The sequence below is a fragment of the Crocodylus siamensis genome, chromosome 10 (assembly GCF_052110815.1).
Source record: "Crocodylus siamensis isolate JL-2025a chromosome 10, ASM5211081v1, whole genome shotgun sequence".
NCBI classification, from domain to species: Eukaryota; Metazoa; Chordata; order Crocodylia; family Crocodylidae; genus Crocodylus; species Crocodylus siamensis.
Genome location: NC_143404.1, coordinates 3,204,088 through 3,227,978, shown reverse-complemented (window position 1 = coordinate 3,227,978; position 23,891 = coordinate 3,204,088). Strand labels below are relative to the sequence as shown.

General features: G+C 52.5%; 1 protein-coding gene across 1 annotated transcript; it reads right to left on the bottom strand.

Annotated features, from left to right (window-relative positions):
- Positions 1–2,045: 2,045 nt before the first annotated feature.
- LOC149856109 (LON peptidase N-terminal domain and RING finger protein 1-like) lies at positions 2,046–22,638 on the bottom strand. The gene is made up of 11 exons (XM_090064549.1): positions 16,884–22,638; positions 13,371–13,489; positions 9,724–9,873; positions 9,082–9,220; positions 8,782–8,881; positions 7,623–7,737; positions 7,160–7,281; positions 6,327–6,485; positions 5,528–5,690; positions 4,956–5,102; positions 2,046–4,127 (listed from the first exon to the last, which is right to left on the bottom strand). The coding sequence occupies exons 1-11, from the start codon at positions 17,044–17,046 to the stop codon at positions 3,930–3,932; spliced, it is 1,575 nt and encodes a 524-aa protein (XP_089920675.1). The 5' UTR covers positions 17,047–22,638; the 3' UTR covers positions 2,046–3,929.
- Between the last annotated feature and the right edge of the window lie 1,253 nt (positions 22,639–23,891).

Below are 23,891 nucleotides of genomic sequence, written 5' to 3'. Positions count from 1 at the left end.
AGTCACTGATGAAGATGTTGAACAGTGCGGGCCCGAGGACCGAGCCCTGGGGGACCCCACTGCCCACGTCCTTCCAGGTCGAGAAGAACCCATCCACTACCACCCTCTGGGTGCGGCCCTCCAGCCAGTTGGCGACCCATTTGACCGTGTGGGCATCGACACCACAGTCTCCCAGCTTTTTGATGAGGACAGGGTGAGAGACAGTGTCGAAAGCCTTCCGGAAGTCCAGAAAGACTACATTATGCTGGGGGGGGTTTCCTACAGTTGGCAGGAAACCTGGGCGATGGGTTTCCCTGCCTCTTGCCATCTTCATTAGCCTTCCAACCGCTCTTGCTTTCGGCAAAAGCGTCTCCTTCGAGCAGAAAGGGCTCCACCAGCCTCTCTTTGCTTCCCGCTGCCTCTAGTGTGGGCTGGTCTAATGAGCTTGGAGCCAGGCCAACCACTCACAAAATGCAAGGCACAGCCAGGCACCTGCTGTATTTATGGCTTGCCTGTTGAGCTAATTACTTGCCTCGCCTGTGAGGCTAGGGCATCTTCTGCGGCGCTTTCTGCTTGAGAACGGCAGGAGGAAGAAATACACCTGCTGAGCTGAAGGTCCAGGTTAGGCGAGCTGGAGCATTGCATCACGAGCAAGAGATGCCTACTGCTCCAGCAAGCGATGGCAAGGATGTCGTGTCCCCACAATGCTGGGAGGTGGCTGCATTTCAAAGCAGTGCCAAGCTATTGCTTCTCCTGGTGGCGGCAAAGGGAAGAGAAGGGATACGCTGCCCCTGAAGCTTATGGTGTCCATCTGGGCTCATCCCCTTTGACCGCATGCGGCTAGCGCTGGGCAAGAACCTCCCACTGGGCTAGACCAGGTAGCTATGCCCTCTCTCGCCAAACTATAGAGAAGCAGGGTTTAAGGGACCTCCAGAGCTCATCTAATCCCCCGAAGCAGGATTTGCTCTATACAAACCCATTGTCCAACCTCATAGCAAAACTACTGTCGACCCTGACGCAAGACCTCACACCTGACCCCGCCACAGGTAAAGCAGGACGGACCATGCAGGCAATATCTGGCTGCTGTAAACTTTAATATATGCTTGAGAGATCCCAGTGCAATGGTAGTGGAGGCTACACGGGAGCTGCCTTAGCTTAGCGAAGCAAAGACCCATGGACATATGCCTGTAGGCATCCTTCATTCCCCAGCCCCAGGGCATCTGAGCTCATGGACCAGGTATGAGCTGCAGAGCCAGGCTGCGGGCTTACATCCCCATGGAAAGCGCTGCTAACACAGCCCCACGCTGCTCCTTGCATTCACAGGGATGTAGCTGGCATGCTGCTACGAGGAGCTCCCTACTGAGCTGGGTAGATGTCAAGGTGATTACAGGGACCAGGTTAATTAGCCTCAAACCAGCTGGATTATGCTATACAAGCCAGTCATGCCTTCGGCTGCAGTACAGACATCCTGTGTGCAGTCCCTTGCTGTCCCGTCGCCTTCTCCATCACGACTGCCCCCCACCCCTCAAGGATAGAAAGAGGCTCCTTCAGCTCATGTAAGAAGCTGAGCCAGCACATAACAGGCATGTAACATGCATGACTTATAAACCCCCAGGATGCAAGCATGAGGTGCAAATCCATATCTACACACATGTATGCACCTTGTAGATATGACTGTGCAGACCTGTCTGGGGACAGAGGCACACAAAGGGGCGAATCCTTGGGCTGCCCCTACACCCTCTGCTCTTGCTGTGACTTGCATTGGGGCTGGGCTCGGAGAGATGTGATGCACATGGGGATAAGGAGGAAAGCAGGCATGCAATACAGCAGATCCTGGCATCAGTACTCTTCCGTCTGCATGGCTTATTCCCGCCATGCTCAGCCCCCGAGTGACCTCTAGCGGGGACAGGGCAGCACTGTAGGGAGGCCAGGAGGACCAAAGGCTCATCCAAAGACCCCCCCAGGACCTCCCATGCATCTGCAAAGGGTCCCACAGACTCAGGTTTGCTTCCACTATGCCACAGGAACTGAGCCAAGCCCACTGCAGGTTCAAAGTGCACCACACATACACGCACACAGCTTTTTATTTCATTGATACGAGGGAAAGTTTGACTCCAGAGAAGATAAGCAGTAAAAACCCCAAGGGCTTCCCTGTAAGCGTGGGTCAACCTCCACCAGAAGCAGAGGAGAGGAGCAGCAGCTCAGGTGGCCAACGTCCACAGGTCTCACCCAGATCACTGCAGCTGCTTCTGGAGACCCCCCACCACCACTGCATCTCAGGCTCATGGCCTGGGAGACAGGACTGCAAATGCCCTGGGGGAAAGGGGAACAAAGTACAGCAAGGCAAATGCCCTTGCCTGGCAAACCCAGGGAAGGCACCTGGTGGCAAACAACCCCAGCCCCCATGGGGCTTTGGATTAGCTTGGTGAGCAGCTCACACTCCCCACCGAGCAAATAAAGGCACTTCCCAAAATTCAACAAAGAGAAACCTGTGCATTGAGCCATCTGCTCCCACACTCCTCGCTGATTCCCATTCCCTGGAGCAGCCAAACACTTTCAATAATGCACAGAGAGGCCCCTCTGCACTGAGACATTTGGGATGTCTGAGTCCCATCCACACCTTGGGGTCTCCTGCCTAGGATGGACAGGCACAACCCCTCACTCCAAACCCTCCTGGCAGGACCTCCTGTGGGGATCACACAGGGCCTAGGAGCAAAGCAAGAGCGGGCAAGGACTCTCAAAGAAGTGTCGGAGGCTAAAGGGAAGCAGAGCCGAGACGCATCCTTCTCCTGCTCCATCGTTAGCTTCAGAGGAACTGCGCGTCTCCACTCCCAAAATTTTCACCCGAGCAAGGCACTATGTGGCAGAACCTGGTCTGGTTCCACAGGACTTGAATAAGAACTCGAATTAAACCCAAACCCACTGAACGAGGATCCAAGTTGGGAGGCAATGCCACCAACTCCACCAAACCTACGCTACAAAAGACACAGCAGGCTTCATGCCTTCTGTGTTCCCCACTGAATTCAAAAACAAGAGGATGCCCAACAAAGGAGGTCGCACATTAGGATCACGGGTCCAGCTCCAGATCCTCCAACTCCCCTCTGATTTCCAGGCACTTTTATCGTCCAAGCTCGTGACCTGAGCCCAGCCCAATGCGTTTCAATTCCAGCTTTGAAAAGTTGGACTTTAGTGCAGGTGGCTGCCAACTACAACACCAGGTGGCAGAAAAAGCTTATGGGAGGTGGTAATCTCATGAGATTTTTCACTATTTTGGAGCAGAAATCCTACATAATCAATTTTCAAGCCAAAACCCTCTGAGAGTTTGATGCCTCTGTACCTAAACTTTAGGGATTGGCTCCAGACTCCAAATCCCACACGGCTTGTCCCAGCAAAGCCTTCCACCTGTATCATTTCATAGCAGCCTTCATGCAACAAGCCTGCATAGCCAGACTCCAGATTGCTAAGGCCTCCTATCTCTGCAGCATCACGTCAGTGCTGAGAAGTCGGTATTTTAAAATAGCCAGTTCAGAAACTTCTCTCTTTGCAGCTTCACTCACTTCTCCACTTCCGCTGGGATTTTGAACTGGCTGGAAGCTTCTGCTCCCATGTCTTTCCAGCACTGTTTGCCCATAAGACTGATTTCTCCAGGATGCCAGAGCAGCTTTTGGCTTGTGCTTTTCAACACCTAGGTGTGAGTCCATTTCCCCACCTTCAGGCTCTACCTATGCCTTCCTAACTCACCTAAGCAGCTGATGAAAGCTTCCTATAGCATCACTCATAGATGCAAGACTCTAACAACCATTGCACACACCTTCCAGCTTGGGATGGCTGGAGAGACCCCTGCGCAGCTCATTGCTGAGCTCACGATACAATCAAAGAATAAAGCCCCAGAGAAGAAATGCAGAAATGAAAGGGGTGAGCTGGAAAAGTCCCAGGCAGTGCCTTGTGGTCTATACTCCTCCTCCTGGGTTGAGGCCTGAGTGCCGGCGACCAAAATCACGGCTTTCCAGGAGGGCAGTGAGGATTTCCTTCAGCGGCATGAGACGGGCCTTCAAGGAGGTGGTGGAGAAGAGCCTGAGTTGGTAGGATGGGTCAAAGGGCAAGATAGAAATAAGCCACCAACACCAAACTGGTCCATCTGCAGAGGCCTGGAGTGGGGGAAGAGAAAGAGGGGGGAAAAACTATGGTACAACAGTGGCTTGAACAAGAGTCCAGGCAACAGTGCCTGTGACCTGGTTGAGAGGCCTTGCAGGGAGCATGCAGAAGTGCTGGGCAGAATCACATCAGCATTGCCACCTCTAGCCAGGGTGCTCATTTGATGCCTTAGTTTCCTCAGTAAGGATCATGACCGCTGGGCAGAGGAATTCAGGTCCCAGCCACTTTGCACAACAACCCTGGGGTGCACTTATTGCCAGGAAAGTGACCATGTTGAAGTGGCATTTTCGTACTCAAAATAATCTGCTCGAGGGCCATGTTCCTGGCGCGTGGCACAAACCCCATGATACTTCCTCCCGGCTCTGGAAAGAGCATCCGTGTATCAACGAGGCTCCTGAGTTAGGATCCTCAAAGAGGTTTTGGTGCCTAACTCACTGACTCAGCCAGAAGTTGGGGATCTAACTATCTTAGCAAGGAGACAGAGCCACAGGGGGGACCAATGGCTGTAAGCAGAAGCCAGCAACCTTCAAAATAAGTTGCACGGTTCACTAACACCAAGGGTAGTTAAACCCCAGCAGTGGTTTCTAAAGGAAGGATTAAGTTCTCCATCACCTGGAGCCTTTAAAGCACGACTGGAGGTCCCCCTAGATTTATGTCATCTTCAACCACAGGCCACTGGGCTCCCACTGGGACTCTCTGGATGAAATGCATAAGCTCAGGCTGGATGATCTGAGAAAAATCCTTCATGACCTTTGCTTCTATGCAATTCATCTTGCTAAGGGGCATTCCCTCCTGTACCCCGCAAGAGCCACCCTGGTTACCTGGGCATCCTCTCCCTTCTCGGGCAGGGCTCCACGCTGCACCACAGTCTGCCTGAAGGCAGCATCCGCCTGCTCGCAAAACCTCTGCGCCAGCTGGTAAGTGGCTTCCTGCAGATGCTGCAGCTCCACCAGCTCTTCCCCTTTCACCTGAAGGGATGGGAGGGAGACAGCACGTGGGAACAGGGGTCACAATAAGAGGCAGGTAGCTACTTCCACCCTCTGAACCACAGGCATCCCATTCAGTGACTCCATGAAAGGTCCCACCGCACTCAGACCAGCTCAGCCTGCAACACGGTGAGGAGCTGAGCTGTGAGCCAATGTGAGCTGCCTCAGTGATGGAGATGGGTTATAGCCATTTGATCACACGGCACGAGGAGGCAGAACCCCTGAAGCCCACCCCTGGAAACACCAGCCTCTTGCAAACAGGAAAGAAGAGCTGATCTAGCAGCGATGGGCACTCTGGAGGTGGATGGCTGGAGGGACCCCCTAGAAACATGCCCACAAAGCGTGGAAGTCCCTGCTCTGAATGGTGACTATTGCCCCTTGCATACAGCTCAATGTGCAGCTCCCACCTTCTCATCCTCCAGGTACTCAATATCGGCAGTGTTGTAGCCATCCCGGTGTCCACGTCTCAGCACCCGGAAGCGCCGCTGCCCTACGGTGCTCACGAGGGATCGCCCATCAGCCAAAAATTCAACCCGCTGGATCTCTAGCATGCAGCCATAGTCGGCGAACCTGGAGCAGAAGGAAAGCATAGAAAGGAATGAGCTTAGGTGCTAGGACAACATGAAAGCTGCTTTCTTTTCCCCGTGGACAAAGGTCTGAGGAACCAGCTGGGTGGAAGACCCAAGGGCGGAGATCTGTAATGCCAGATGCATCTGAATGCAAGTGGGATATAAGCCCCCTCCCCACAACTGCATGTACACCATGTATTTAGGTTGGATATTAGGAAAAACTTTCTCCCTCGGAAGGTGGTGAAGTACTGGAGCAGGTTACCCAGACAGGTGGTGCAGTCTCCATCCTTGGAGGTTTTTAAGGCCCAGCTCAACAAAGCCTTGGCTGGGATGATGTAGTTGGGGCTGGTCCTCCCTGGAGCAGGGGGTTGGACTGGATGTGACCTCCTGAGGTCCCTTCAACCCTCACTGTCTATGATTCCTATGTTAGCACCATAAGCACTGAACTATATGGCTTGCACCATTGCTAGTGGCCCTTCAGAGGCACCACCATGTAGCAGACTGACAGAGACGACAAAGCCACTGGGATTAGCCTAGAGCAAAAGAGGGCATAGCTGGTCTGTAACGGTGAAGGGCAGAAGGATGAGACACACAGAGACAAACACAACCGTCACCAGCCTCCAGCCCCATGGCCCACCTCTTCCCAGGCTCGTGTATGCACATCCCAAACATCTTCGTGCCAGTCTCCTGGCATCTCCGGATCATGAGGCGGTAGCGGGGCTCGAAGATATGCAGGGGGCACGGGACACCCGGGAAGGCCATTGTGCACACAAAGATGGGGACGTTCTTGGTCAGGCTGCAGAGGAGACAAAGGGACAGGAGCCATCAGGAACCCCTTGGAAGACACCCAGTGGCTATCCCCTCCACGGGGACATGAAGCTTAGGGAAAAAGGGGACAGAGTCTCCCCACATCTGGCTCTTGGAGTCAGCTTGAGTCCTTGCCACGCTCCCAAACCACCTCTGTAATGTCTAGGGTTGGCAAGCTGGTCAATACGGTCAACCAACCGGTCAACTGACTGCGGATTTTTTGACTGGTCAAAGACTCTAGCAGTTTTACAAAAAAAATACTTTTTTTTGCAGTTTTGTTGAGCAAGATGATTTTTTAATGGTTCTTTGACACATTTCGTAATGGAAAATTATTTTTTCTGTGTATTATTTGGAGCTATTGGAAATTTTTGACCTGTCAGTTAACTGAACTTCATTTGACCGGTTAAATACCCAATGCTGTTAATGTGTTAACAGGCCAAAGAAACTATATTGGCCCAGCAGTATATTAAATGATCCCTTCAGATTATCACAGGTCTGGGGAAGCAGCCCCTGCTGATGTGATAGGGAGGATCCGGCGGGGACAGACCTATGGTTTTCAGCGATTCTCTGTGCCCCTCTGAAAAGACTGCAGCACCCCCATCCTCCTGGCTGTACACACACACGCGCACACCCACACACAACTGGGAGATGTTCTCTGCTTACTTGGAGAGCTCGGCCATCTCGGCTTGGTGCATCCGCTTCCTCTCCGCCAGCTGTGAGGGGAAGGTGGTCGATATGATCTCCTCCAGCAGCACAGTCGGGTTGTACTTCCCAACCTTCAGGTACTGGGAGGAATGAAACACAGAAATGGAGCAAGAGAGGAATGCAAGGGGAAAGCCAAGGGTCCTCCAGGTGCTGGGAACATGCCCGGTCGCTCTTGGGGCCATGTCAGATCGACAGGTACCAACCCTGAGACCTCCCTCCCCGCAGACAAAGGCCTCTCCTTGCTGAGCAGTGGGGGCTGCAGTATACTCAGGTGTTATATTCTCCAAGGGCTCTCAGGAGGTGATAGCAAATGGGATTTGCCAGACTAGACCAGACCCACAGTCCAGGGGTCCAGTGTTGCATCCCCGAGACCACCCGCCTTCTGCACCCACCCCTGGATGTGCCTGAGGCTTGCTCTTACCTCACTCAGGCTCTGCTTGCAGAGTGGGCAGCTGGGCCTGTGGTCCAGACACCGCTCCAAGCACTCCTTGCAGAAGGTGTGGCCACACGGCGTGGTCACTGGCTCCAAGAACAGCCTGTAGATTGACCGGCACAAGAAGGAATCAGGCCAGGAGACGGCTACGGTTAGGGTTAGGGTTAGGGTCTGTTCCATTTAGGGGTCAGACACTGCCTCGTCTCTCTGTGCAGCTGTTTTTTAAGGCAGCGATTTGCAGCCAGGGTGCCTTGAGATCCCTTCAGGGCTATCATGGGGTGGCATGCAACACGGGATTCACAAGATGTGTGCACACAGAAGTCACAGGAGTGCACTCAGGATTCACAAGACAAATGCAGAGATTTCAAATAGGAATCCATGGTGTTAAAAGCTTTCTGCCCTGCCGTGGCCTTGCTGAGCTCTTTGCAATACATGAAATTGCTCTATTATCTTTCAGCAGACAGAAATGGAGTGAAAATTAAGAGCTGGCATTGTCAAGGGGGTGCCTTAAGCCTAATGAGGGGTGCCTTGACCCTAAAAAGGTTGAGCACTATTGTTCTAAGGAAATGAAGGGACCTTCCCCGGTCACTGGAAAGCCTTGTTTAAAGGCTGTCTAGCACCAGATCTTCTTATAGGCCGCATTTCCTCAGTCTGAGTGACATTTTGCCCGGCGGCTCTCCTTAGCTTTATTTACTGGTATTGTTAATTATTGCACTACTTTGCAACTGGCTTTTGAACAGCTTTAAACTCAAACTGTCTGCTCTTCTGCATTTAGTGACAAATCCTGTCTGAACCACTATGTTGACTGACGACATAATGAAAAGTATAAACCCCCCAGTTGGCCACCTGGGCTCTAGCGGAGGGCGTTTAAGCCCTGGCAAACTGGCCCCCAGTGCAGGCCCTGCCAGAGTCCTGAAGTGTCAGTCTCACCATGGCCTCAGGAGGGCCCTGCCCCTTGTGCCTGGCCGGAGAGGACATCCTCTGGACCTGCCCGGGTCACCACCATGGACCGAAAGTGGCTTTTTTCCACCAGCACCACGCAAAGCCCCAGGGTGTGAATGAAAGATCGGGACAAGCCAAGTTCATCCCTAGTAGGTTTGATCCATCCTCCCAAGAGCCCCTGTGATGACAGCAACCAGGAGCTGACCGTAAGCAGAGGGAGCACTCCAGATCAGACAGGCTCAGCAGGTCCCCAAGAGCTGGCTGACAAGGGCAGCTGGATTTTGCAGATGCTTCCTCCATGGCTTCTAGTGGTCAAAGAGCAGAGAGAAGAGAAACGCACTCAAAGAAACATGCTGCGGCTTTCATGGGGTTTGTGGCCAGCAGGGACCACTGTGATCACCCCGTCTGGCTTCCAGCATAGCACGGACCACGGGCTTCCACCCCAGTTCTTGCAAAGCTGTGTTGGTCTCCCGGCTAGGACAGGAGTGCTAATCCTACCACTTACCTACTGGGCACCGCTCCTGCCTTGATGATGAAGGCTTCATGTCAGGCATTGCCTCCAGCCCCCAGGCAGCCAGGTGGGGAAGCAGAGGCTCCACCTGCCCGTGTTCCCTCTTCTCACCCTCTGCCTCTTGCTCCACTTCCTAGAGCAGAAGAGTTGAACCCCATTTTGCAGCCAACCAACAACCTCTCCAAGGCACACTAGGAATCCCCCAAGACTTGCAACAGAGGACAACGTATTACCCAAACCATGCATCTGCTATTCCCTGGGAGGATGGCTCATGCTGCGATTAAAACATGGGGACCTTTCACTCCCATTTCCACCCGCGATCTGGGTGGCTTTGACCATATAATCTGCCATCGTCTTGCATCTCCAAACCAAAGGGCATCTGAAGCAGTGCCAAGCAGCAAGGGGAAAGAGGGGTCTGCACAACGAGGCCTCTCTCTGCTCCCGAAATGCTTTTTATAGGCCGTTTTGTTATTCTTCAGCTCAGTTCCCTTGCTATCTGTGACCTCTGCTGACACCAGCCTCCCTTCCCTTCTCTTCCCAACCCCCAAGTGGGTGACACAGAGGGAGCTTGTGACCACACTCTTCTGTGCTCACCAACATGCACACCTCCAGGTCTCTCTTTGCTCCGCCACTCACCCCGTCCTTTATGTCTTCTCCGCCACGAGACAACCTGAACAAAGAGCCAGGCGCTTCCTTCCCTGAGCTGGAGACTTTCAAGCCTTGGGTATCCTCCTTTGGTGATGCCAAGATAGCCGCCGAAACATGGGAATCATCCTTTGTGGTGATCTGCAAAGAGAGGGCGTTGGTCATCTACAACAGGAAAACTATAAGGGGGTGGATTTGACTTTCAGCTCAGGTGAGGCAGAGCCAGCAAGCCCAGAATGCCAGCTCGCCTCTGGGAGAGGCCATGTCCTCATCCATCCAAAATTACCTATTTTAGAAGCCAAATAAAGCCAAAATCCAGCCAGAGTGAATGGCCATCAGGGCAGGGAAAAGAAGCTCCAAGTTAGTTTTGCTCCCCACAAGCTTCATTCTGCCACTGGGCCTAATACTGGTTGTCTGCTGCTCTGCCCTCCCTGTTTCACTCACCATTGCACAAAGGCCGTTGCACGGTACTGAGACCAGAAGGTGATAATGAATCATGTCTTGGTGCATGGGGACTTCTGTCCTCTGCCAACAGAAATGACACAAGGATACAGCAGTGGCAGCTGCCCTTACAGTGTTGAGGAGAGGACAGGAGCAGAGCACAACAAACCCATGAGATGCTAAGTCCAAGGCATTTAAATGCTCATCCTACCCACTAAGGGAACCTGCCTGCTTAGACATCAGGTTTCTACAGATGCCCAGGGACATGATCCACCTCACTCCACGCCATGTGCAAGCTGGTGTTCAGGGTAAGGCAACGCTGAACCTCGAGCAGTGCTTCTGCCTTGTTCAGGAGCACCTTCCCCTTCCAGAAAAAAAGCACTGTGGATCTACAAAGCACCCGGTAAAGTCTAGGAGTGAGCTGTACTACCAGCCCACTAGGGTTAGTCACCTGCTGATCTTAGCCAGCCATGGGCATGGTCTGACCCTGGAATTTGTGTCCTCATGGCATGGAAAGGTGCTGTCCTGGATGCACAAGAAATATAAGTTCCTGCGGCATGGACAGAACATGCAACATGACCTTGGTCAGCACCCCAGCCTCGAGTGACCACCATGAATGGAGCCAGGACATACAGACGCATCACCAAGAGCTGCCTGTGCCTGAAAACAGCCCCTGAGAAGCTTTAGAAAGGTCTCTCCAAGGGCACACACATTAATTTCACTGAACTGAGTTAAGACTACCTCTGCCAGTGGTGGGGACAGACACTTCTGCTAAAATGCCAGAAAATGCCTTTCCAGCATAAGCACTGGTCACCTGCCTTGAGGAGCATTTTCCAGGTTGGATGAATTGGGCCTCAGCCCTAGAGACAGAAAAGGCAAGAGGTCACCTAGACTGTGCTACTGTTGAGCAGTATGCGGCATTTAGATACTCTTTTACCACACTGACTGAATGGGCATAGTGTTAAGTGGCTGGTCCTCTACAGGATAACGACCTACCAGTGCTGGCAGCTGATAACTACTCTCCTAATCCATGTGCTGCCGAACCCTTGGTCGGCAGTGCTGTCAGAGTCAATGTCCAACCCTTTGGACACCAGCACTGACAAGTGAAAAAGCAGCAAAGGCCTTCCAAAGTCTCTACTCCTCCTGCTAAAGGGCTGCTTCCCAGAGGAGCCCTCCACCCACAGCCAGAAGTTGTCTCCTTCCCCCCCTGCCCAGCTATTTGGCCCACCCATCCAGCCAGCACCCACCCTGCCTTTACTAACTCAAGTTACATCTAAGCAAAGAGTTTGCTTGAATAAAGATCATCTTTGACAGGATGCCAGACAGCTCCTGGAGGGCTTTATTATTTTTTTTTTTTTTTTTTTTAACCAGTAGGGTGATCTAGGCAGGCTGAGCTTAATGAGACTTGACAGATGGACTGATTAGCGTAATGGGGTGTTGACGTTCTGTATCTGCAACTTAACGCTTCATTGATGAATCTGGTTACTGTGCTTCTGGACACGATGAATTCAATGAATGGGCAAGGAAACGCAGAGTGCACGTGAGTTCAGGATGACAAATGAACCCTGCTCCCAGCCCAGCAACTGGCTAGGTCGGGGCTGTAGGAAAGGGTGCAAAGGTTAGAGCAGCTGCACGGTAAACAAATGCTCCTCTTTGGTCTCTGGATCCAAACTGCCTGCCGCCTCCGGCATCCTCTGCCTTTGCCAGACATCAGTCAGGGGTGCAGCTGAAGGTGGCCAGGCACGCCTTCCAAAGCAGATGCCAAGGGAGGGAAAAAGAGAGCAATTCTCGTGCGCTGCCAAGATTGGGATCTGAGCAGAGCCCAGCTGAGTTCACGTAAGACATCTGAAATCTTGTTCGGTCCTGGCAGCTCCCAGCTGGTGTAACTGAAAAGCCATGCCGTCTGGCTGCGTAATTCTGTACTACCTCTCCTGAAGTCACAGCAATGCCAGCCATGCTGCCAAGCGATGTTCGGTGTAGGATCAAAAGGACTGAGGGAAGGGGAAAGCCACCTTCGTGCCCTATGCCCAGCATAAATTAGAGCAGCCTTGAGGCTGCTCAAACTTGCACCTGGCTTGGGCACAGACAGCGACAGACCTCCCCAGTTGCTGAGAAGAGGGTGGGGGAAACATTCACATTTGGCCTTCAGATTTTAGCCCAAGTGCAGTGCTGCCCCTCACCCCCATCACAGGCCAGGTGCTGAAAAAGATCCAAGAAGAAACTCATTCAGCTTGGCTCCAAGTGCAGAGGAGCCTGGATCATATGCAGAAGCTGGCCCCACTAACCTGCACTAAGTCTCCTTCCATGATGTTCCTGGCCAGGTGCTGAGCAGGACAAGCAGCCATGCCTGCAGCTCCTTGCATGCTGAGAGAGCTTGCTCAGCACCTGCCCCGTTGTACCTGGCCTTTAGGCATGAGTAAGAGAGGAACCATCTGCTTCCAGCACAAGCTCAGGAGCTCCCAGCACAGAGGAAATAAATGCCTTTGGTTGACCGCAGGCAAAAAGAGCAACATGGCCAGTGCTAAGAGACACCAAGTGCCTGTGTTCAGAGGGATGAGCTCCCTGCCAAATACCCCTTGACAAGTACCATCTGACCCTGAAGAAGGACCTCCCCAAGGCCAGGAAGGGGTCCACGCTATTAGCACTTGTCATCACGTACTAAATAATTCATCCTGGTTGGTCACATCTTGGCCTGATGTCTGCAAATAGTGCCCCAAAGACAAAGCATCCTGGAGGTTGGGGCAGGTGGAGAAAAACTGCCACGTGGAAGTCTGAGAAGGTTTCAGGTTCTTGGACCTGAATCCCAGGGTTTGCTAAGAATCTGCTCCAGTTCAATCCTCGAGTGCTTCATATTACTAACAGTTCAACCTGCACGCCTAAGTATTTAAAGGAACAATCCTGCACATACCCGTCTCCCACGGAGAACCCCAGGCATCTCCACGAGGGCTGGGGAGGAAGAGTTATGGCATCCAAGTGCTCCGTGCAAGACACCGAGATGCCAAGCACCGCCCAAAAGGAGAAGGACGGGATGGCATCCCCGATCCCTTGTTGGAGCTCTGATGCTCCCGTGAATGACACTGTCCCCTTCCCCACCTCAGTGGCCCCACAGTTCATGCTCCATGTTTCCCTTAGTGCACTCAGAGGCCCCTGAATAACCCACATGCCCGCATCCCCACCCCAGGCACCAGCTGACTCACCCCACGCTCCTGCGGTTTGCTCCTGCAGATCACCTCCAAACCTTCCAGGGCCTCTGGACACTGCCGCAGAGCCACAGATGCCTCTAGCTGGCCAAGCTGCAAGGACACATGGTCTGGAGCTGTGGGGAGATGCCCACCGTCCTGTTATTATGAGGGCCATAGTGAATTCTCCCACCCAGCCTTGCATTACACATTCACAAAATTAATGGTACTCCCCTGCGCAAGTCTGGCAGGGATGTGAGTGTGTCACAGGTACGTGACAAAGATCTGGCGCTGAATGGGAGGTTTGCATATCACATTCATGGGAAAAGGTCAGTTTTCCTGCTGCGCCCCAGCAGGATAACACAGGACTGCAAGTGCAACTGCTTTCAATCTGTATGCCATGCAAAAGCCCCAAAAGTTGCACTATTTTGCAGCTGGCTTTTTAACAATTTAAACTTGATTTGTCGCTAAATGCAGAAGAGCAGACAGTTTCCGTCTGAATGAGCATAGCCAAGCATGCGGCCTTTGAAGTTCACTTGAAGGTTCAAATTCTAGGAAGCAGGGAGCCAAGACACTACGTTGTAAATGCACGTGTTAAACATCTCCCTGACAGATTGCTAAGAAAGGGGAACTAAGAGGCACTCTGCAGCCAAAGCAGAAAAGCCTGGGGCTGAAATTGGGCAACGTACTAGAAATGGTTTCCAAGCCTGATGGTAACTCAAGTGCAGAGCGGAGTAGCCTGCAAAGAGGCTCAGAAAAGTGCACCCCATCATCTTCAGCAGTGCGCTGGGCATGCAACGGGTCTGGGTTGGCTGGAGACATGCATGCTCCCCTCTGCCCCTGTGCCTGGTTCCTGGCTTGCAGCCTCCGTCGCAGCCCCAGACTTGGCTATCGATGCAGCTCTGCCCACGATCTGCAGTCTGGGCTGGCAGCCAGCTGAGGCCAATGTGGACAATGGGATTGACCTATTCCTGTCACCCTGCCCAAACCCGTTTTGGTCTGCTTAGCCACCTGCTGTGTCTTCTTACAGGCCTAAAAATGAGCGTGTAGCCTTTCTTTTATTCATCTGTGCCCTGCCTGACACAATGGCACTCTGTTCCTTGACCGGAGCTTCTAGGCACTATTACAACATCAGGATAATAGCTGCAGCTGCTTGCACGACTGCTTGAGCCAAGTAGAACAAAGCTTGCTTTCCTTGAGCAGCCTCAAACCAAGCTGTGCAGGGTCTGTCTGGTAGGGGACCAGGGTGCAGGCACCCAAAACTCACTTCTGCTTTTAGCATGAGCCAGGGGCTGTGCTCAAAAAGCCAGGCAGGAAAGATTGGAGGGACAAGACTATGTTGCATCTCTCCCTCAGGCCTTATAAACTGCAAGTAAACTGGGTTCTGGTGTTTGCCAGCAGCCCTGGTGACAAAAACTAGAAGGTTATTTTCTACCTGTACAGACGCACACACATCTGATGACTATGAGCTTCCTGCAGAAAATAGGATACACTCGTCTTACTTCCTTTCCAAGTCCAAGATATAGCTAGATGCTCTTTTTTTGCTTTTACACCTAACTGTATTTTTAATTTGATCGTCCCTCCAAGATAAGGGCACATGGTAATGCTCACTGACGGGCCAGTTCACAGAGCGCAGCCTTAAGGCAGCTGCACAGTTGCTGTGGTCTTGCCCTGGACACACAGCGCTCCAGCCACTCTCGCAGATATTGCCGTTGCAGGGCCATCGGGCAGGAGAGTTGCTGAGTCCAGCCCCTGCTACTGCCCTGCAGAACCCTACTGATGAACTTTCCCCACTGCATCTTAACACTAGGAGCTGCAGTCCCTCAGGCAACATGTTACCTCCCACATCAAAAAACATCTTGAGCCTGCTCCAGCAAGCAGATTTCTCATGGGAGACAGCCCTGAAAAAGGGTGGTGCATTTGGCCTCTGCTGTGATGTTCCTGGGGAGTGGCTTCCCACAACCGGAGAGTCTTTGCCAGGGCTGCAGTCTTCCAAGATGCACAGGTGGCCCAAACAGGTGTGACCATGGGTGTATATACAATTAGCACATGGGTGTTCCTCTGTTCTGTGTTGTAAGACCAGGACTGTGTAAGTCAGATGATAGACCCGTCTTGCCCCATCTCCTGTCGCGCGAGGGCAGAAAGGGAGAACAAGCAGGGCACAACCAGGGATTTTTCCCCCCACTGTTCCTCTGTCCCTTGCAACCTCCAGCAAGGGACAGAGGTTGGGGAAGTTTTGATTCAGAGCCTGGGCCCCTCACTCCCGTGCTCATCATCGACGGATGCCCCTTTCCTCCAAGAATGGATCCAGCCCCTTTGTAAAGGCTCAGCTTCCACCGCACCCTGTGGCACCGAGCTCCACCCTCTAATGACCCCTGTGCAACAAACCTTCCTTGTGTTTTCAACTGGCTACCTACTCGTTTCGTTGTGATCCGGCCCCCTTGCTCTTGTAATGCAAGGGAGTCCATCGTAAACCCCCAGTGACATTCTCTTCACCACTTCATCATTTTGCAATCCCTCATCTCCCCCCTCAAACGTCTCTTTTCCAAACTGAACAGGCCCAGCCTCTTCAGGCCTCTCGCCACGTGGAAGTGCCTGCACGCCGCTCGTCATCCTCGTGCCCGTCTCTGCACCTTCTCCAGTTCTTCGACATCCTTTGTGAAGCGCGGGGAGCAGAGCCACCAACTCCTCATCTTCTCCCATCTCCAAAACCCTCTTCCTCCGAGTTGGAAGCCCAGCTGGAGGCCTTCGCTTTGCCCTCACATTGGTTCCCTTCCCATCTTCCTACAGCCTTGCAGGCGGGTGGAGAACGGGTCAAATACGGCCTGCGCTTCCCTGCACAAACGCCTCTTAACTAGCGGCACAGCAGCAAACTCGCACCGGTAACTCTTCCCCCGACGTGCTCGCATTTTACGAGGCTATTTGGATGGTAACAGGAGGGCAACACACTGCCTCCTCCACAAAGGAAGGAAGCTATTTATACAGAAGTAAATTACTTTCAGCCGCGGGTAAGCCTTGCCAAGAAAATACCTGGAGCGGCATTAAAAGCAAAGGGACGCGAGACTGAACTTCTGGCGTCTCGAGCTGTCCTGGAGACGAGGATAAAAGTGCTCCTAAAAGAAGGAGCAGCTGTACAGTCAGTCTCGTAAAAGCTGTCACCCGCCATTGTGGCCTCTTGCATTTTTTCCCCTGGACCATCACCAAGACAAGAGGGCGGTGAAGAGGCTCCCCGGCGCCGGGGCGGGAGGGCAATCGACCCTTAACAGTCCGGTCTACCGAGAGCGATGCCCCTGGCCGCTCCGGGCTGCGAGGGAGCCTGCGAGGCAGGGCCCGGGGTGGTCAAGCGGGGCGCCCTGGCACCCCGCAGCGCCCCGCCGTCCTTGCCGGGGTGCCAGGCAATGGCAGGAGAAGGGCGGTCGAGCTGGGAGTCTCCCGAGAGCTGAAAGCTGCGAAGTGGCAACGAACAACCCCCCAGCCGCCCCAACTTCGCAGCTGGCTCCTCACAAAAGACCCCGGCCCGGCCGTGCTTACCCGCTGCCCGGGCCCAGCCCTTGTCGAGCAGGCTGCAGAGCAGCGCGTTGCAGGGCGGCGAGCCCCGGGCCCGGCCGCATGGCGGGCACAGCGACCGCCCGCACGCCGCCGTCACCGCCCGCCTCAGCGGCCGGCCGCAGCCCGGGCAGCGCGGAGCCTCCATCCCGCGCCGCGCCGCGCCCGAGAGGAGGCGGCGCCGCCGCTCGCTCCGCCCGGCCCCCGGTGCACCTGGTGCGGGCGGGCTCCTCCCCGCCGGCGACGAGACGCGAACAAAAGCGCCGCGCCGCGCTCCCGCCCGCCCGCCCGGGGCCGCGCGATGGCGGCCCGCGCCGCCTCCGTCTCCTCAGGCCCCGCAGAGGCCTGCGCTGAGCGCGTGGGAGCGGGGTACCAGCCTGTGCGGCTGAGGGCCGGAGGCCTCCCGCCGCCTCCAGCTGGCCGCGCGCAGCCGCGAGGAGCTGGGAGTCACCACTGCACCGCGCTGCTGCCTCCGCGAAGCCGCGGGCGGGGAGACCTGTGCGGACTCGGGCCTGGCCCGGAAACGCGCGGGCAAAGCCCTGTCACGCAGCAGCAGAGCGCGGGGCTGGGAGGCAGCGAGCAAGGGTCCCCCCCCGTTCATCTCTCCCTCGCAGCCTGCCGCGTGTGAGGTGTGGGCTGCTCCGACTCAGAGCCCGTGGCTCGATGGCGACTGCGGCCCCGTCCCTGCAGAAACGTCTCCGGTGCCAGCGTGAATCTGGCTAAACTCCCACATCTGGGGCCACGAGCCCCGCTCTTTAATGGCACGCGGTGCGAACAGGAACCTCCTTACGTTAGTTTTCGACTGAACTGCCTTCCCGTTTCATTTTTGTGACCCCTCATCCTTGTATTGTGTGAGATGCAAAATCATAAACCCCTACCTACTTTCTACCTACCGGCTTTGGCAACTGACTTGCTGCTTTACTCGTCGGCGCGGGCGGGCTGAGTCAGCTGAAGATGGAAGCAAAAACAAATCAGACATCCTTGGAAAGCGGGTTGATTTGCTACAGCTTATCCTGTTTCCAAAAAACCCAACGAACAAGGCAAAAAAATAACCAAAAGATGTTCTTTCATTAGACCTGTAGTCATTAATATTCAATGCAAGTCTCTTGCAGGTTCAGCGGACAAGACGAACCTTCCTGAGCCTCTTGACGTGCAATGCACCCCATGCTTCGCCGCAAGTTATTTCCGCACCAGCGTCGATGCTTTTTAGCTAAAGTGGGGAAAAAAAGATCTGCCAGGCTGTGAAACAGAAGCTGCGTGACCAGGAGCAGTTAACGGAGCAGAACTGCAGAAGAAAAGGGAACTTGATTAGTGGAGCACTGAGGCCATTAAAAAGGAGAGAGGGTCATTAACACGCGGGGAATGGAGAGTATAAAAGGAATCGGGTAGATTGTTGTGAAGTCAACGGACTCCGGTGTTGTTGCCTACGTAGAAATGCTGCTGCCGTGGCCAGGCAGTTGGCTTTAAACTTCGGGTAGACCCAGAATCAGAGGGGGGTGCAACTGCACCACTGCACTCCCCCGGGCCTGTCCCCAAGGCTTTCTAGTCTCAGCCAAGAGAAAAAAGAAACAGTCTCTCCCTGTCATACAACAGGGGAAACTGAGGCACAGGAAGGCCTTCCCCTGCTCCCACGAGGGCTCACCGAGACTATGACCCAGCTCCTTCCTGCACAGCCCTGTCCTTTCCCACCAGCTAGGACAGAAGGATTCAGCTCCAGCTACCTTGATCCCAAAACCTGCTTTTGCGTGCACCCCGGGAGGTTTTTATGGTGCTTCCTCCCGCGCCATCCCCCTGTCCCTCGGCAACATGATTGCCCAGCAAGAAAGCTCTTGGATAATATTACAGAGGAAACAGCTGAGACTTGTGCTCTCTGTGGCTGGGCTGAGCAGATTGTACAATTGATAACGCCTTTCTGCATGTTCCAGTTACTTGGACACGGGAATTTGTTTTTGGTCCCTTTTGTGCTCGGTGGGTGCATCTACATGCGATGCTTACTGTGCATTAGCCTAATAACGCTGCGCAGTCCCGTGGCGGTTCAAAACCGTGCTACTAGCCGACTGCACAGCGGCATTAAGCTAAGGCACAGTAAGCTTCACAAAATAACTGCACTAGTATTAGTGCGCTAGCTTAGTACTAGTATTAAGCAAGTACTAAACTAAATGAGCAGCGTTTAATGCGCATTAATGAACATGTAGATGCACCCGGTGAGTAACACAGAAATACATAAATGAAGATCTACTCCTGAGAAAAGTACAGGTCATGAATACACAAGAGGAAGCCTTGACCTATCCATAAGCAAGCCAGGAGGCTACACTTGAAACGGCCGCTTTCAGGCCGACCCTTGCGAGGTGGCAGCTCGTTTCCCAGTGCGTGTGATGGGCTCAACCCGCCTCGCGTGTATGACCGGTGCCTACAAGTGTTTTACAGCGAGGTGGGCTGCTCTGCTCGGCATTCAAAGGTGGATTTCACATGGAGCACAAAGAATTTGTTCAATGTGACTGGTATCCAGGCGGTAGCTGTATTGGTCCAGAGGAAAAGGCAACCAGGACTCATCATAGAGATAGTTTCATAGTAGCTAGAGTCGGAAGGGACCTAGGTAGATCATCTAGTCCGACCCCCTGCCTTAGCAGGAAAGAGCACCGGGGTCAGATGACCCCGGCAAGGTGCTCATCTAACTTCCTTTTAAAAATCCCCAGAAAATTAATTTGCAATTTTAAAGAAAAACATTTTTTTTGCAAAAATCTTGTTGGTCTCATAAAAGAGATCATCTCTACAACGAGCCAGGATTGCCTTTAGATGTTGTTGGGCTTGCAAGGAGCGAGATGGGAAGGCGATTCAGTCACTATGACAACAGGCACCGACACACTTAGGCCTTGTGCAGATTCAAGACTAGAACGGTTTTGACCATGAAATAGCAAACAGCAGCACTGGAAAAGCAAAGCTTTTATTTATCATAAAGTCAGAGACGGAGGACCTCCATCATTTAGCTACCCCAAATACAGGGGAACTAGGCAGAACAGAGAATGGGTAAAGCTGCCAGGTCCTTTCAGCTGCATTTCCTCCTCTTCCCCGGCAAACTGCAGGCCTAGGAGCAGGGAAATTCATGAAGAGGAAAAGAAAGGGGTCTCACCTGTTATGTACTTGCTCTGTTCAAAAGCCAACTCCCTTGGGTGGATAAAGAGCATCCCCCTGATTATTGTGCTGTGATGGGTCTTGTTCATGGCTTAAATGCCAGCCCACCCTATGTCCCATGACACAGCGGTGATTAGCCAGGCCATCGCTAGCAAAGGCAAGGGTTAGGGTCCAACGCTTTATTTTTTTTCTTTTACCAACATAAATTGGGGTTGGCCAAAATACCTCCTGAATTTTCATTGATTTAACCAAATTGTTTTGTCAAAGGAAAAAGAATTAAGAACGAGCTTTGATTTTTGTTCTTCATCAAATTGAAGTTTCGGTTCAAGATTTGCTTCGGGTTGTATCCAAAAGTCTTTTTCAAGGCTCGAAAACAAAATGTTGCCTTTGAGGTGCAGTAAGTTGGGGGGTTTTCCCCCACTTTTGATTCGCATTTCACTGAAAAATCTGAACAGCTTTCCCTTCCGCTTGATCCCAAATGATTTTATGTATCAGAAATGCAGGCCCCGAGTAAATCATCATTGGCATAGGCCTTGTTACTGGCCCCAAAATAAGCCTGTCTGAATTTGAGAGGAGAATACATAACTGAAAGACTTCCCTTTCCTCATTAATTCATTCAGCAAGGTGAAGATGGCATTTCCCATAGATCTTACTTCAAGCCAAGCTTGAATTGAGAGGGATCAGTGTTCTCCTCTCACTAAAAGAATTAGGTGAAAAAGAAGGAAAGAGGCTCTATTAATAGGGGAATATTCAAGTCAGCCACCGGCAACCACAGGCTAGATGGACCTATTGGTTTTGGCTTCTTCACGCTCAGATTCACACAAGTTTAGGGCTGCAAGGGACCTCGTGAGATCGCTGGTCCAGCCCCACATCTCTAGGCAGGGAGGACTGTGGGAACGATGCATCGTGCCTCACCCAAGTAAACCTCTTCCCAATGGAAAAGGCCCTCTAAAACTCTCTCCCAGTTCCTTTCTTTGCTGGTTTCAACTTGTCATTGATGGATTGGATGGCAGGGCCCCCAGCCGGACCTCAGCCTGGGTTTTCCCTAATGCCTCACTTTCTCCCTGATGCTGGGGGGGGGCGGGGGGAGTGTATAAATCTATATAGATAGATATCTATAAATATAGATAGATAGATAGATAGATAGATCTATATGTATTTAGCACAGAAAGTCAAGCACAGTTACTTTGCTGGCTTCTTTTCCTTTTATTGGCTTTTTTGGGGGGGTATACACACACCATCCCCCCCTAACATTTGCCCCTCCCTTGGCCATGTGAGGGCTCCTACTCTTGCACACTGCACTGACTCTGATTACAAACCACATTGATTTACTAGGTGATTTACTAGGTGCAAAAGCACAGCAGGACATGTATGTGGGGCACAGGAAAGTACCCATTTGGGTTGGGGAAGGCTATGAGGTCATCGCCGCCTTCACTTCTTCCTTCCTCCTCAGATTTTGCCTGCAGGCACAGCTGACCTGGGTAATGTGGTCCAGGTTTTCACATGGGAGGCAAGGGCGCAAATTTGGCCCCAGTGTTTTGTACCTGAAATCTGATCTTACAAGTCACTCCAGATACTGGAACAAGTGCATAATTAAGAGCAGACACCAATGTCAGAGCATGATGCTGCAGGCACTGCCTGTAACCTAGAGAAGGTTTTGGAGACTTTTTAGCACACTTCTGGAGTTACTACGTGAGAATATGTACTCATAGGGCACATCTGTATGAGATGCTTTAAGACACATTAGCCTAAATTTAAGGAGCATTAGGGCTTATGGCCTTTAATGCACTTTTAAAAAATGGCAATTTGAGGCTGATCACATTTGATACCCGCAAATGCAGGAATCAGATTTAGGTCCAAATGGTTAAAGCACATTAATGCATGTGTAGATGTGTCAAAGCACATTCACACTGTGTGAATGGACTGACTTGGGACTAACTTTAGTCCCAAGTCAGTCCGCACACAGTGTTAATGTGTTTTAATGCCTGCATGTGTAGACGCCTGCCTAAACCCACTTAACGCACATTCAGCTAATGCACATTAAATTTAGGCATGCTTAAATGCATGTGTAGACATGCCCATAGAGGCACAGAAAAGTAAGGCTGGAAGGGACCTCCAGAGGTCATCTAGCCCAACCTCCTTCCAGAGGCAAGATCATCCTTATCCAAACCATCCCATACACCCATAGAAGCACAGTTTCAATTGCTTTTAAATATATATATCTAGCTTACTGTGTTCATTCAGCAAATAAGCTGCCACAGTACCCAAGTGTCTCACAGGGTCTTTAATGCTTATTATAGTTCCCAGGAGTGAGATACAATGAAGAAAAGCACCGGAAATTAGAAAGCTTTGATTTCTGTAGCTGTCGCGTGTTAATGGTTAATTTAACAGATGGCTTAACTGATTATTTTACATCACAATACACGCAAATAATTTGCAGTGAATCATTTACATGATGAACTTGCTCTGTTTTCCCCACTCCCAGAATGCTAACAAGCCGATCGCACTTTCCATCCTTTCTGCAATGATGCAGTTGCTTATAGCGTGTTCCCCAACCACTGCATATCTCAACTGGCCACACACAGACAGCTCCTTGTGAACCAAGGGGGTTGAAGATGGAAATAGGGCTATATGGATGCTTATTTGTTTGTCTGTAGTTGCAGCTGTTTTCTTAAGTGACTGCTTCTTCTTTAGAAAGTCTTGGGAGTCTGTGGATCCAGCCAAACTAAAATTGCTTGTTTTATTTTTCCTGGAAATGTTGGACTGAGGACAAACACTTTGTCACAAGGATCTGATAGATGAGTTTCCCAATTTGAGCTGTCATGCTGAACCGTGGCCAGTTCCTGGAAGAAATTATCGTGCCAAGAACTAGAAGAACCCAGCAAAGGTCGGAGAGGGATCCAGTATATCAGAGCGCAGACATTACCTACCCCAAGGGCAGGGAGGTCAAGTCAGCAACGAGTCCTTTGACCTTTGTGCTTCTTGCTGTGCAAGACAGCTCCCCAGGGCAGCGGCTCCCCTCCTGGGAATGGCTGGCCCAGCCGGCAAGCGCGTTGTGGGACTATTTGTCTCTCTGGGAAGCCACAGGCGTGTGCTTCCCCTGCTGCGGGCTGGGCTGAGACATAGTTTATAGTTTCATAGTTTCATAGTAGCTAGAGTCGGAAGGGACCTAGGTAGATCATCTAGTCCGACCCCCTGCCTTGGCAGGAAAGAGCACCGGGGTCAGATGACCCCGGCAAGGTGCTCATCTAACTTCCTTTTAAAAATCCCCAGGCTAGGAGCCTGCACCACTTCCCCTGGAAGCCGGTTCCAGGCCCTAGCCGCCCTGACTGTGAAGTAGCGCCTCCTAATATCTAATCTAAACCTACCCTCCGCCAGCTTGTGACCGTTATTCCTGGTCACTCCTGGCAGCGCACGGGGGAACAGGGACTCCCCCAATACCTGCTGATCCCCCCTGACAAGGTTGAGGGGGGCCGGGGTTGCTGCATGGGGCTGGGAGGGAATCTCCCACCCTTCTCGCCCCCTTGCTGCTACATGTGTCAGGGGGGTTAAGCCTCCCTACAAGGTGCTGGCTGCAGCCAGAGCTGGGGATGTGAACTAGGGTGTGCCAATGGTCACTCAAAGCCAGAGGTGTCTGGCTAGGTCTTGCCCCCTGCTCAGGATCAGACCGATCGCCGTGTTTGGGGTTAGGAAGGAATTTCCCCACCTCGGTCAGATGGGTGCAGAAGACGAGGTGAGGGGAAGGGGTTTTGCCTTCCTCTGTAGGGGTGAGACCCTCTACCTGGGATCTCTCAAGTGTACACGAACAACCTTCGCAGCAGCAGGATGTTGGTCACTGTGGCCCCTCGCTTTCCCTGCGGC

Coding starts and splice junctions, on each gene's coding strand:
- LOC149856109 (XM_090064549.1), bottom strand. CDS start 17,046: ATGGAGGCTCCGCGCTGCCCGGGCTGCGGCCGGCCGCTGAGGCGGGCG. Junction 13,490..16,883: donor GGGCTGGGCCCGGGCAGCGG/GTAAGCACGGCC, acceptor ATCTCCCCACAG/CTCCAGACCATGTGTCCTTG. Junction 9,221..9,723: donor GAGAAGACATAAAGGACGGG/GTGAGTGGCGGA, acceptor CTTCTGCTCTAG/GAAGTGGAGCAAGAGGCAGA.